This window comes from Heptranchias perlo, chromosome 18 (assembly GCF_035084215.1).
Source record: "Heptranchias perlo isolate sHepPer1 chromosome 18, sHepPer1.hap1, whole genome shotgun sequence".
NCBI lineage: Eukaryota > Metazoa > Chordata > Chondrichthyes > Hexanchiformes > Hexanchidae > Heptranchias > Heptranchias perlo.
The window spans coordinates 7,187,743-7,200,150 of NC_090342.1; the positions used below are offsets into that span (position 1 = coordinate 7,187,743).

The 12,408-nt window shown below is 43.5% G+C and overlaps 1 protein-coding gene across 1 annotated transcript; it reads right to left on the reverse strand.

The window, feature by feature from the left end:
* Positions 1–225: 225 nt before the first annotated feature.
* LOC137334936 (glioma pathogenesis-related protein 1-like) lies at positions 226–11,877 on the reverse strand. The gene is made up of 6 exons (XM_068000028.1): positions 11,677–11,877; positions 6,478–6,723; positions 1,108–1,220; positions 939–1,021; positions 763–786; positions 226–659 (listed from the first exon to the last, which is right to left on the reverse strand). The coding sequence occupies exons 1-6, from the start codon at positions 11,866–11,868 to the stop codon at positions 529–531; spliced, it is 789 nt and encodes a 262-aa protein (XP_067856129.1). The 5' UTR covers positions 11,869–11,877; the 3' UTR covers positions 226–528.
* Positions 11,878–12,408: the final 531 nt, after the last annotated feature.

Sequence of the window (12,408 nt, forward strand, 5' to 3'; positions counted from 1 at the left end):
ATCGAAGTCTATAAAATAATGAGGGGCATAGATAAGGTCGATAGTCAAAATCTTTTCCCAAAGGTAGGGGAGTCTATAACGAGGGGGCATAGATTTAAGGTGAGAGGGGAGAGATACAAAAGGGTCCAGAGGGGCAATTTTTTCACTCAAAGGGTGGTGAGTGTCTGGAACGAGCTGCCAGAGGCAGTAGTAGAGGCGGGTACAATTTTGTCTTTTAAAAAGCATTTGGACAGTTACATGGGTAAGATGGGTATAGAGGGATATGGGCCAAGTGCAGGCAATTGGGACTAGCTTAGTGGTATAAACTGGGCGACATGGACATGTTGGGCCGAAGGGCCTGTTTCCATGTTGTAACTTCTATGATTCTATGATTCTATAAACTATGCAACCAATTAATTTTTCCAGACATCAAAAAGCAGTTGTTTGATAAAGTGTCACCTCCTCCCCTCCTCTTTCCTCAACCACACAAAACCTTAATGTTTAGGGGAATGCAAATCTGAAATAAGCAGAATGATGGAAGAATGTGAATTACAGATAAGCAAACATGTCTGGATATTTTTGTTGTAGAACATACACTCCAATGACTAAAGCAATAAGAGACAATGGCCTTATTGCTAAAACAGCAATACAGTATTGGTCACATAAGGAATCTGAATCACCTGCCAAAAATAAAACAAACAGAAGTAAGTTTGTTAAGTAGACAGTTTGCCATTAAGACACTGAAATAAATCATTTATAGTTTTATATCAAAAACATACTCACTTGACATCTCAAGTGTCGTATTCCCTGGTAAAAGAAAAAATGTAAACAAATACATAATATTAGTGAAAGTGAAGAAGCTTTGTTTAGCGCCAGAATTACTGAGTTGACTTGTCGGTAATGCAAGTATGAAATATCACACTAAATTATACAAAGAGAATTAGGTGACTCAAACTTACTGCACAATTTATTTTCACACCGATCTTTAAAGCATTTACTACATTCTTTTCCTTTTAAATAAGGACGTGTTGGATAATTTCCGCTGCAAGAAAAAGAATGGTACATAGATATTAATAGATTATAAATATTAAAAGCCATCTAAAAAGAATCCAATATTAAGATACTTACGCTGGTCCATAATCACAAACAAAAATGGTTGAACCGGCAGCAGAAAAACCAGCAATTCCTGATGGACAGGTATGAGCTGCACAGCCAACTTTGTAACTTGATGCCCATACAAGCTTGAAATAAAAAAAGGGGAAAAAAAATCATGAGTTATGATATTCTGCTTTCAAACAAAACATGCTGAAATCATAGGGGCAATTTCAACCCTACCCAATTAAAATCGCCCAGCTTACTTATCAGCCTGAAACTCACCGTTCCGAATTTTAACCTGCTTTACTGAGCAGGTGGCAAGGACACACGCCTAAAGCCAGCAGGGTCCTTCTTTAAATCTGTGTGTCGGGTCCTGACTGCACTTTTAACTGGTGGCTTTCCCTCCAGATGAAGACACCGGGAAGAAGAGCCCGGGTCAGAAGAGGCCCAAACAGGTAAGTTTTTTTACTTTACTTGTGGGCCAGGAGGATCAGGAGTGCTCCTCCGGGCTCCACAAAGAAAACTTAGGACTCCCCTGCCCCTCCTTCCCGAATGCAAGACCCCAGCGAGATGGCCTCCAATGCCGATCCTGTCATCTACAGGTGAGGCTTCTTACATTTCCTTTACATCTCCACCACTATAACTTTGCAGGCCAGTCATTACACATCTGGCACCACATTTCCCAATGTTCAGTGCACCTCATGTTTCAAATGGGGCACATAGTTGTGAAGCCAATGATGTTGGCAGTTGGCTATCTTTAAAGAAAATTACAAAAGAGTAATAATCAGTAGCTGATAGGAAGTTCTTTCTTTTGGTTACTTCAGATTCCTTTAAATTTTAAATTCCACTGCTGTTCTCTTTGAAATCAAAGGTATAAGTACTGGTATTATATACAAACAAGCATATATTTAGAAAAAAATTATTAAATTGTAGTTTGGTTGGATATATGCAGATCATGTTATATTGATAAATACCTCAGCTTCATTGCAAACACAGTCTCTAAACAAGTCACCAACTTGGGGCTCTAAACTCAACACATTGATTAGTTTTACTTTCTATAACACGTGAAAAAGCATGGACAAAAAAGAGGAACAAACTGCAGTGGATATATGATAACCACATGATGCAAATATTGTATTGTGAATTATATCTGCCCAGCCTCTTAATGTATCTCTTGAATGTTGTAGATAGACTGGTATGCCCCTACAAAAGTTGTTTAAAAAACATAAATAGGTAGCCCAGAGTGAGCCACATGCAACACATAAATTTGGATGCAGAGTGCATGGGTAAGAGAACTTAATTCTGTAAGACCCAGATGCTTCAGGATATGACAAGATCAGCATGTCCAAAATAACACAGAAATACCTGCTTCTAACAATTTCAAATACATGGAAGTTAAAACATGGAAACTGGTCATTTGGTCCAACCAATCCAGGTCGGTGTTTACCATCCATGTGAGTAAATAGTCCTAATCACATTTACTCGCCCTGCACCCATATCCCCTTATAAAAGTTTTAATATTAGAGCTAGGCCATAAAGGAGTAAAATCATGAAGCACTTTTTAAACACAAACGGTAGTGGAAATCTGGAACTTGCTCCCCAAAAGGCTGTGAATGCTGAGGATTAATTGAAATTTCCAAGACTGAGATCAATAGATTTTTGTTAGGCAAGAGTACAAGAACATAACAGGAGCAAGAGTAGGCCATACGGCCCCTCCAGCCTCCTCCACCATTCAATAAGATCTTGGCTGATTTTCAAACTCAACTCCACTTTCCTGCCCCATCCCCATATCCCTTGATTCCCCTAGAGTCCAGAAATCTATCTATCTCAGCCTTGAATATACTCAACTCCAGAGTAGAGAATTCCAAAGAGTGAAGAAATTCCTCCTCATCTCTATCTTAAATGGCCGACCCCTTATCCTGCGACTATGCCCTCTCTAGTTCTCGACTCTCCAGCCAGGGCAAAACAACCTCTCAGCATCTACCCTGTCAAGCCCCCTCAGAATCTTGTATGTTTCAATGAGATCACCTCTCATTCTTCTAAACTCCAGAGAGTATAGGCCCATTCTACTCAACCTCTCCTCACAGGACAACCCTCTCATCCCAGGAATTAATCTAGTAAACCTCCGTTGCACTGCCTCTAAGGCATGTACATCCTTCCTTAGATAAGGAGACCAAAACTGCACACAGTACTCCAGGTGAGGTCTCACCAAACACCTGTACAATTGTAGTAAGACTTCCTTACTCTTGTACTCCAACCCCTTTGCAATAAAGGCTAACATGCCATTTGCTTTCCTAATTGCCTGCTGTACCTGCATGCTAACTTTTTGCATTTCTTGTACCAGGACACCCAAGTCTCTCTGTACACCAACATTCAATAGTTTCTCACCATTTAAAAAATATTCTGTATTTCTATTCTTCCTACCAAAGTGAATAACCTCACATTTCCCTTCATTATATTCCATCTGCCACCTTCTTGCCCACTCACTTAACCTGTCTATATCCCTTTGCAGACTCTTTGGGCTCTATTTTAGCACCTGCGATCGGGTGCGTTCCTAGCGGGGGGACTATGAAAATCGGGGATTCCCGGGGCGGGTCGGGAGCCCGGCTTCAACCCGCCCCATTTCCGGGTTCCCCGCTGACATGCGTGCGCAGCCCCCGCATGTGGGACTCCCGCCGGCAATTAAAGCCGGCGGGGTGCCACTTAAGGTATTTATTTTGGTATTTCAGGTCGTTTACAGACCTGATTAACGTGATATTTTAGGAGGGTTGGGATTTTACAAACAACTGGGACTGTTTCCCGTACTGAGGGAAACACTCCCAGTTCAAATGGACGTGTTGCAGCCATCAGCCTGTGGCAGCTGCAAAGGCCCATTTGACAGGTGGGGGGGGGGGGGGGAAGGGGGAGGGGGAGGGGGGTGGGGGGTGGGGTGGGTGGGGGTGGGAAAGAGACCCTCACTCATTGCAGGAGGTCACTCTGTCACTTTGGACAAAGTTTGGCCTCCACCACCCTCCTCCTAACAACAAAATTCACCAACTTGCACACTTACTCCGGGGTCCAGACACATGTACCGACCTTGCGGACCCCCTCAGATGTACATCGTCCAGATGGGGGCCGCCGTAGCTGCAGTCATGACCTCCTCGGAGGGCGAACAGCATCACCAGCCTCACCGTCCACCTCTGACACGTGGAGCTCCACAACACAGTGCTGTGACACATCCACCTGCACAGCAGGAGGGAGGGCAACCGCAGAGAGAGATGCGTCGCAGAGGGCACTACCCTCGCCACAGGGTCCACAGACCGAGGATCAGCTTCCTGGACCTCTCTGAGCAGCAGTGCACACGGAGGCTCAGAGTCACTCGACATGTAGTCGTGGACATCTGCAGCCTCCTTCATGCCAAGCTGCTCCCGGTTGGCCCGAGCACCATCTTCTTAACTGTCGCTGTCAAAGTCACCACTGCCCTCAACAACTTCTCCTCCGCATCCTTCCAGGGTGCCACCGGGGACATCGCCGACGTCTCTCAGTCGTCTGCACAAAAGAGCCCCGCAAATACACCTACACCCACTCTGCAGTGACACAATGGGTGGCATCAGGTGTGGGTCTTCATTGTAATCCTCAGGAAAGGGCATTATTGCACAAACCGGACAAGATTCGCAAAGACATGACAGTAGTGGTGCCAATATAATATGTAATGTGAGTTGCTCAGAAATTAAATATAAGTAAAAACCATGACAAACCCTCAAACACACTTGTGCATCCCCTTCATGCTCACGACACGTTTGCCTTACGCTGCCTACTGCACATATGTGATGCATGCCCTGTGGCTGCAGCACAGGTAGTGGCAGGTTGAGTGAGGCTGACTGTAAAAGTGGTGCATGAGAGGGTGAGTATGAGATAGAGCCACGAGATTGTATGAGGATTGGGTTGAGTGGTAGTGGCGGGATGAGTACTGGCGAGGTGAGTAAGTGCAGGTAAGATGAGGATGAGGTTTGAGTGGGTGTGAGGAGTGATGTGACAGAGTAGCGTTGGCTGTGAAGAAGGAGATGTGGGGTGGGGGCAGTGATGTGGCAGACGGAGTGTAGGGGAATGAGTAAGTGTACTCATTTTGGCTGACCTACTTAGGTCATTGCAGCGCCTCCTGCACTGTATGCAGGTGCGCGATATGTTGGTGGTGCAGGTGACCTCCTCTGCCACCTCGAGCCAGGCCTTCTTGGTAGCAGAGGCAGGCCGCTTCCTCCCACCCGCCAGGGGGAAGATCTCTGTCCTCCCCCTCCTCCTCACCCCATCCAATAAGAGCTGGAGTGAGGCATCATTAAACTGGGAGCAGCCTTCCCCCTGGGCTGCTCCATGCTGTAATTTTTCCTATTTCTTGCAGCATCAGTCAGTGGAGGACTGCCCCTTTAAATAGAGCTCCTCCAGCTGACAGACCTTACTGCGCATGCGCAGTCCGCCCGACGCGCAGATCAGCAGCGGGGAACCCGGAACAAGAGGTAAGTGGATCCAATCAGCCTGCGATTGCGCGCGGGGCAGACTGATTTCACCGGGCGCGTTACCCACGCGCCCAATCGCACCCCTGCCGCGAACCCGCGGCCATGGTAATATCGGGCCCTTTGTGTCCGCCTCACTGCTTACTTTCCCACCCAGCTTTGTATAGTCATCAAACTTGAATACAATACACTCGGTCCCTTCATCCAAGTCATTAATATAGATTGTAAATAGCTGAGGCCCAAGCACCAATCCCCACTAGTTTCAGCCAGCCAACCTGAAAATGATACGTTTATCCCTACTCTCTGTTTTGTGTCTGTTAACTAATCCAATATCAAGGCATGTGAAGCACGGGCAGGTAAGTGGAGTTGAGGTACAGATCATCCATGATCTAATTGAATGGCGGAACAGGTCTGATGTTCTTGCCACTTATAATCTAGCTAGAGAACATTATGTTCATTTATGGGGATGCTGAACCTTAAGAGAGAGTGAGGGAACAGACTAGCTGGATAGATTTTTTATGTTAACTACAAAAGCAGCCGTTTCACAAACAGACTTTTCGCACTGAATACAAGAGTTGTTCATTTTCTACGGTCCATATTCATCCTAACTTGTGCCTGACGCCTCCCAACATTTGGTACTTCTCCTTTGGCCAGATGGTGGTGGAGCTCAGCTCAGATCACCATTTCTCACTAGTGGAAGTAATGGCAGTCTGAGTCACTGACACTTCAGTATATGGTGTTGGGAGCATCATTGGCATGCAACTTATTCATGGTTTATATAATTGAATGCTAAAAGAACAACTGTATATCATATGCCTAAATAATTTATTGCTAAGAAACTAAACTGTTGTAGAATAATGCTACTATTTTTGATTATCATTTTGACCTGTGAAGTTATTCGTACAAAATAGATTACCTGGGTGTAATGGCCACATACACCTGTGCATCTACGTGAATCATACGCATAAGCATTTACTTCATTATACCAACTTGTTATTGCACTGTTGACCTTTAAAGTGGAACCTGTTGTGACATAGATATTTTCTCCAACAGGGGTGAATACTGGATGAAGTTTTCCTGGCACTTTCAGGGCGCTGTTGTGTTCGAACTTGCAGTTCTTGCTCCATTCAAGGGCTGCTTTAGCAAGAATCCTATCCCAGGACTAGAATCGAAAAGAAAAACATCAAGTAAATTAGAGAAATGTGGCCCAGATTTCAAAAACTGTGCAAGTTCTTTATTGGCTATTTACTCAAAGTTGCTCTTATACTCCCATTACATCGATTTGGACAATATTAACATTTAAATTAAGGAATAACAATGTAAATGGTTTAAGTGCACATAGTTTCCATCACTCCTAATACTTTAGAAGGATCAATAATGGAGGTCTCAAATGACTGAGCAAATTTGGTGCAGATAAACACAGAGCAATCCAGCTGATAGACTTCATTGCTTTATTTAGTATCATGTTAACAATTATTATGGATTTTTGGCAAGTCAAATTGTTAAAATGGTTTTAAACATGAATTTTAAACAGGATGAAGTAGTTAATAAATATGATTTGAAACAAAAATAGTGAAAAATAATGTAAAAGCAACATTAACCTATAATTTTAAGTTTAAATGCCAATTATTAATGCTAAATGAAATCACTGATCTATCAGTGAACATTTATATATGGGTAACAAAATGTACAGTTGGAATAAAATCTCATAAGCCTGGAAATTGGTATTGGCATTATAAAGAATGCTTGCACTATTCGTGGGCTAGACGACAGTAATTTCGGGAGTGCAGAGTATCGCGCACCCAATGCCTGTTATCGTATGCTACCAAATTACTGTTGGAAGTGGCTTGTTGGCACAATGGCACTGAAGACCTGCGTTAGACTTATTTAAGTTGCATCAAGAAGGTCACAGATGCATTATTCAGCAGGGCCAACAATGTCCTGCTGCCACCAACAACAGTATGATAGGGCAGCACAATTCTGCAGATCTGCTGGTTTTCCAGAAGTCCAGGAAGAATCATTGATTGTCTCCATGTTGCCATTAGGCCTCTGCGCACAATATGATGCTTTTAATCCATCAATGTGCAGCCAATACGTAGCTCCCAGCCAAGAATATGCAAATGCCTGCTCAGTTGGGAGCTTAATTTTAAGGCAATCATTTGTACCACCCATCTTTTCCTGTATTCCTTCTTTATTCCAACCATTGACCATAAATACTCAGCACAATGTTGCTGGCTGCATAATTTCACTGCCAGCCTGTCGAGATTGCGAAAGTAATAGACCTCTATGTGGTATGTATCCCAGTGGCTTGCATTTGAGTTAGCCACATGCAGTGCTGTTTTGGCTGTCTATCCCTGTACGCTTTCTGGCATATCTACTGTCACTTGCACAGGGATGGTTGATGGCCCAGATATAGATCAGGTGGTTAGCTCTCAGGATGGTAACTGTGACCACAATATGCATACCCTGCTACTGGGTACTCCAACACATCAGTGATCTGTCCCCCAGAGCAGAACTTTGCAAAGTTATGCTGTGAATCCCTTGCTTAAACATTCTTTGTAACCATTCTCCAAGTATTCTGGAGCTGCCACTGATGGTGTTAGGTGAGGAATTCCAGGATTTTGACCCAGCAACAATGAAGGAATGGCAATATATGTCCAAGTCAGGATAATGAGTGACTTGGAGGTGATGGTGTTCCCATGATTTTGTTTCTTGGTGATAGAGGTTAAAGGGTTGGTAGGTAATGTCGAAGTAACCTCGACGAGTTGCTGTGCATCCTGAAGATGATACATACTGCAGCCATAGTGTGCCAGTAGTGAAGGGCTTGGATAATGGGAGTAACAGGGGCACCAATCAAATGGATTACTTCATCCTGGACGGTGTCAAGCTTCGAGTATTTTTGCAGCTACACCCATCCAGGCGAGTGATAATATTCCATTAAACTCCTGACTTGAGCCTTTTAGATGGTGAAGAGGCTTTGAGGGGTCAGGAGGTGAGCCATTCACGGCAGAGTACCCAGCTACTGCTCTGCTCCTGTGTTGTGTTGAAAAGGCTGGTCCAGTTAAATTTCTAGTCAATGGTGATGCCCCCCGCCCCAAGACTGTCGATGCTGGTGATTCACGATGGTGGTGCTGTTGAAGCCAGGAGGAGGTAGTAGGGGCTTTTTGTGTTGGAGATGGTCATTGCATAGCAGTTACATGGCAAGAACACTACCTGCTATTTCTCAGCCCTCAGTCTGTGTTTCTTCCTCAACTTCACTATCTAGATCCCCCCAGAGTTTATATAGCTTTGCAGGGGTGCTGGTTGTTACACATGGTGCTGTGGGGTACAAGCTTGCTTGGTACATTGCCCCTGCCTTCAACCTGTCCTGCATTCCTGTGAAAAGGAAAACACAAAATCTCAACATGCTTCCTCAAGTACCCACACTGAAGCATTGCTTTCATTGTATGATGCACTGTGGTGTTACTTAGGTTGAATGTGCTCAGTGGAAGCCTCTGACTTCACCCTTCCCATTCCCTTATTACTTTCCCAACAATTTTGAGGGTGGTCTCCTTAAATAGAGTCAGAGTCTTGTAGGGGGTCCCAAACAGTACAAGTGCAACATTCCTCCCACTGGTTGAAGACCATTTTGTTTTGCAAGTAGAACAGTATTGAGATAATTGAAATACATAGAGCAGTGATATCTTCAGTGTCATATTTCAAGCATTCAAGAAGGACAAGGGCAGCAGGCGCATGGGAACAACACCACCTGCACGTTCCCCTCCAAGTCACACACCATCCCGACTTGGAAATATATCGCCGTTCCTTCATTGTCGCTGGGTCAAAATCCTGGAACTCCCTTCCTAACAGCACTGTGGGAGAACCGTCACCACACGGACTGCAGCGGTTCAAGAAGGCGGCTCACCACCACTTTCTCAAGGGCAATTAGGGATGGGCAATAAATGCCGGCCTTGCCAGCGACGCCCACATCCCGTGAACGAATTTTTAAAAATTTAAATTTTTTTTTTTATTTAACTAGAATTTCACCCTGTTATGCTGATGCCAGTATCGAACTGGTTATCATACTGATTTGCATGGGGAAGCAGGAAAAGATTAGAAATTTGGAAGGGCTGACATGTCCACTTCTGCCAGGTGCTTCTCAGGCATATTGTCCACTTACCTTAGCAGATTTCTTCAGATACACCATCTTATTTCTTACATCCTTCCAACTCCTGTTGGTTCTGGACATAGCATAGACCACCCCCACCCCACCTTTAAAAGATTTCCTCCCTTGCCTGCTGCACAGTTGCTTCGGGGCAGAGAGATGGCCACCCATTCCATAGACTGTACTCATCCTTTCTCACAATCCTTCAAGCACTGCAAAGTGTTTTTTTTTTCCATTTGCCGTTTACATTCCATATTGCTGAAACTCCCAGAATTAAAAACTGAACTGTCCTCCCATGCACTATTTTTATGGTTTAATTAGCTCCTGAACACTGTTTATAGGTCCTGATCCTCATTAGGGATCCCGCCTTCCACTGGATGACTTGCTGTAGGGGTTTTATAGATCACCAAAGCAATAAAAATGGGTAAGGACGCTGGAAAAATGTAAGAAAAAGCTCAATCATTCTCAGCACACAAAGCAATTTCTAGGCTATAAATTCCTTTGCTCCATCTGAACAGCTAAGATTTAATGACCTTGTACCGTTAGAATGGAAGTCAAGGTTATGATCTAATGCTAAAGGTCAAATCCTCTGCAAGACAAGTTAGCGGTTTTCCGTTTTGATAATGGGACTGCCATCGGAACAGTGGACTTCCTGTTTGCTGAGAAGTATCTCTCCCCGTCAGTGCTAAATATGGTTGCCAGTCTCCTTTGCTTGCACCGACAATTTCTAGTTTCTACATTTTTATGTTCAATCCTGATTTCCTCATTTACCGATGTTCCCACATTCAATGGATAATCTGGTGCAAATCTCCATACAATGATAACCACAAAGCCATGTAATCTGTGACACTACCGTGCGGTACTGAGAGAGCGTTGCACTCCGTGGCACTATTCAAAGAGCAGGAGAGTTCTCCCTGGTACCCTGGCCGATATTTATCCCTCAACCCCAACATCAATAAATGGATTATCTGGTCATTATCATATTGCTGTGCGCAAATTGGCTGCCACAATTCTTACAACAGTGACTACACTTCAAAAGTACTTCATTGGCTGTTATGTGCTTTGGGACGTCTTGAGGTCGTGAAAGGTATAAATGCAAGTTCTTTCTTTTATTTTTCTTTCCCATCAGGATTTGGACCATTGGCATTATGGAATAATGATTACCATAGTTCCTTCAGGCTTATCACTGCAAATAATAACTGAAGATAAACCAAAGCAAGGCAGAGAAAAGGCATGCACAGGTCACAGAAAACGTACTGCAAACCTACAATGAAAAAGCAAGGGAAGAATATCAAAACAAAAAGTAACGAAGGCGTGCTTATGGACACACCTAAATAGTTGAAATGAATTCTCTCTCAATACACGCACACTGATGGAAAACAAATCTAAACCGTTTCATTGCTTCCGAACTCTTGCATTTATAGAAGAAAACCACAATATTTACAGGAAATATGAAGTTAAGAAGTGTAGAAAAACTGTTACCCCGTTGTTAGAAATCAGGTTCGTAGCCAATGGGTGGAGCACCTAGCCCATATCTTTCAGTCTTGCACAGAGAGTAAAAGGAAATGAAATGACACTAATGTGATATCGTTTTGTTGTGCATTTACAAATAGTTTCATAGAATCAAAGAATCTTATGGCACAGGAGGCCACTCGGCCCGTCGTGCCTGTGCCAGCTCTTTGAAAGAGCTGTTCAATTTCGTGCCACACTCCAGCCTTTTCTCAATTACCCAGCATATTAGTTCTCTTCAAGAGTTAGTTTGAAGCTAATGCCTACAGTTCTACCCAGATAAACTACTTCAACAAAATTATTCTCGCTGAAACGTTCGCACAACAAAACGAGGAAAGACTCAATTCACAGGAAATATCACACCCCCAATCTGCCCATTTATTTGGCAATGATTTCAATTGCTATGAAAACATCACAGCATCGTAAAAACAATCTAAGATTAACTGGGCAATTTCTCCATACCATGTACAGCATGTTGCTGGCGGGTGGATTTACTCTCGAACGATAGAAATTATGAGCACTGACACACTCCTTGATGAAATCTTCATTATCAATGTCAATTGATGCTTCGACACCAAAAACAGCCGAGTAAAAAAACATGTTAAGTAAAACCCTGGCGAACAACCGCCTCCACGTTCGGACAACCATGTTCATAAGTTAAACTTCCGTAACTTTGAAACAGGAAGTTCCCCAATTTCAAGCCAAAATGTGCCGTGGGTTGTGTTGCGAAACTTGATTGCAAGAGAGACACACTTTTAAAATGAAATGAGGGCGGGGCATTTCACTTCTAACTTTCAGATGAAAAAAAATAGGTACTTACTCTCCTACGAAACCACGCCGTTTGGGCTGTGCACACAACCAATGTCTAGATACTTATTACACAGCCGTCTACCTCTGCTAAAACACCTTCACTCACTCACAATGATCTGGAGACGCCAAGCTGGGGAATACTCCCACTGGGTAGAAGGTGCTTTAAAATTATATACGTGCCAACCTCGAAAACTGGCAAAAGTTTTAAAAACAATTCGAACACCCGCCCCCCTCCAGATTTGTGAACATTCCTTCCAAATATGTCCACCAACTTGTGCTACGTTCTATAGGGTCTTGGAAAATTCTGAATTTTTGCATCGAAAATAGTGCATTCTAGTTAATTTTAAACATTTCTATACTTCACCATTTATAACTTTTATCCTT

Excerpts from the sequence above, each read along its gene's own strand:
- LOC137334936 (XM_068000028.1), bottom strand. The coding sequence starts at position 11,868 with ATGAACATGGTTGTCCGAACGTGGAGGCGGTTGTTCGCCAGGGTTTTA. Across the intron at positions 1,221-6,477 it reads TATGTGGCCATTACACCCAG|CTTGTATGGGCATCAAGTTA; the intron begins GTAATCTATTTT and ends TTTTATTTCAAG. Across the intron at positions 1,022-1,107 it reads GTTTGTGATTATGGACCAGC|CGGAAATTATCCAACACGTC; the intron begins GTAAGTATCTTA and ends TTTTTCTTGCAG.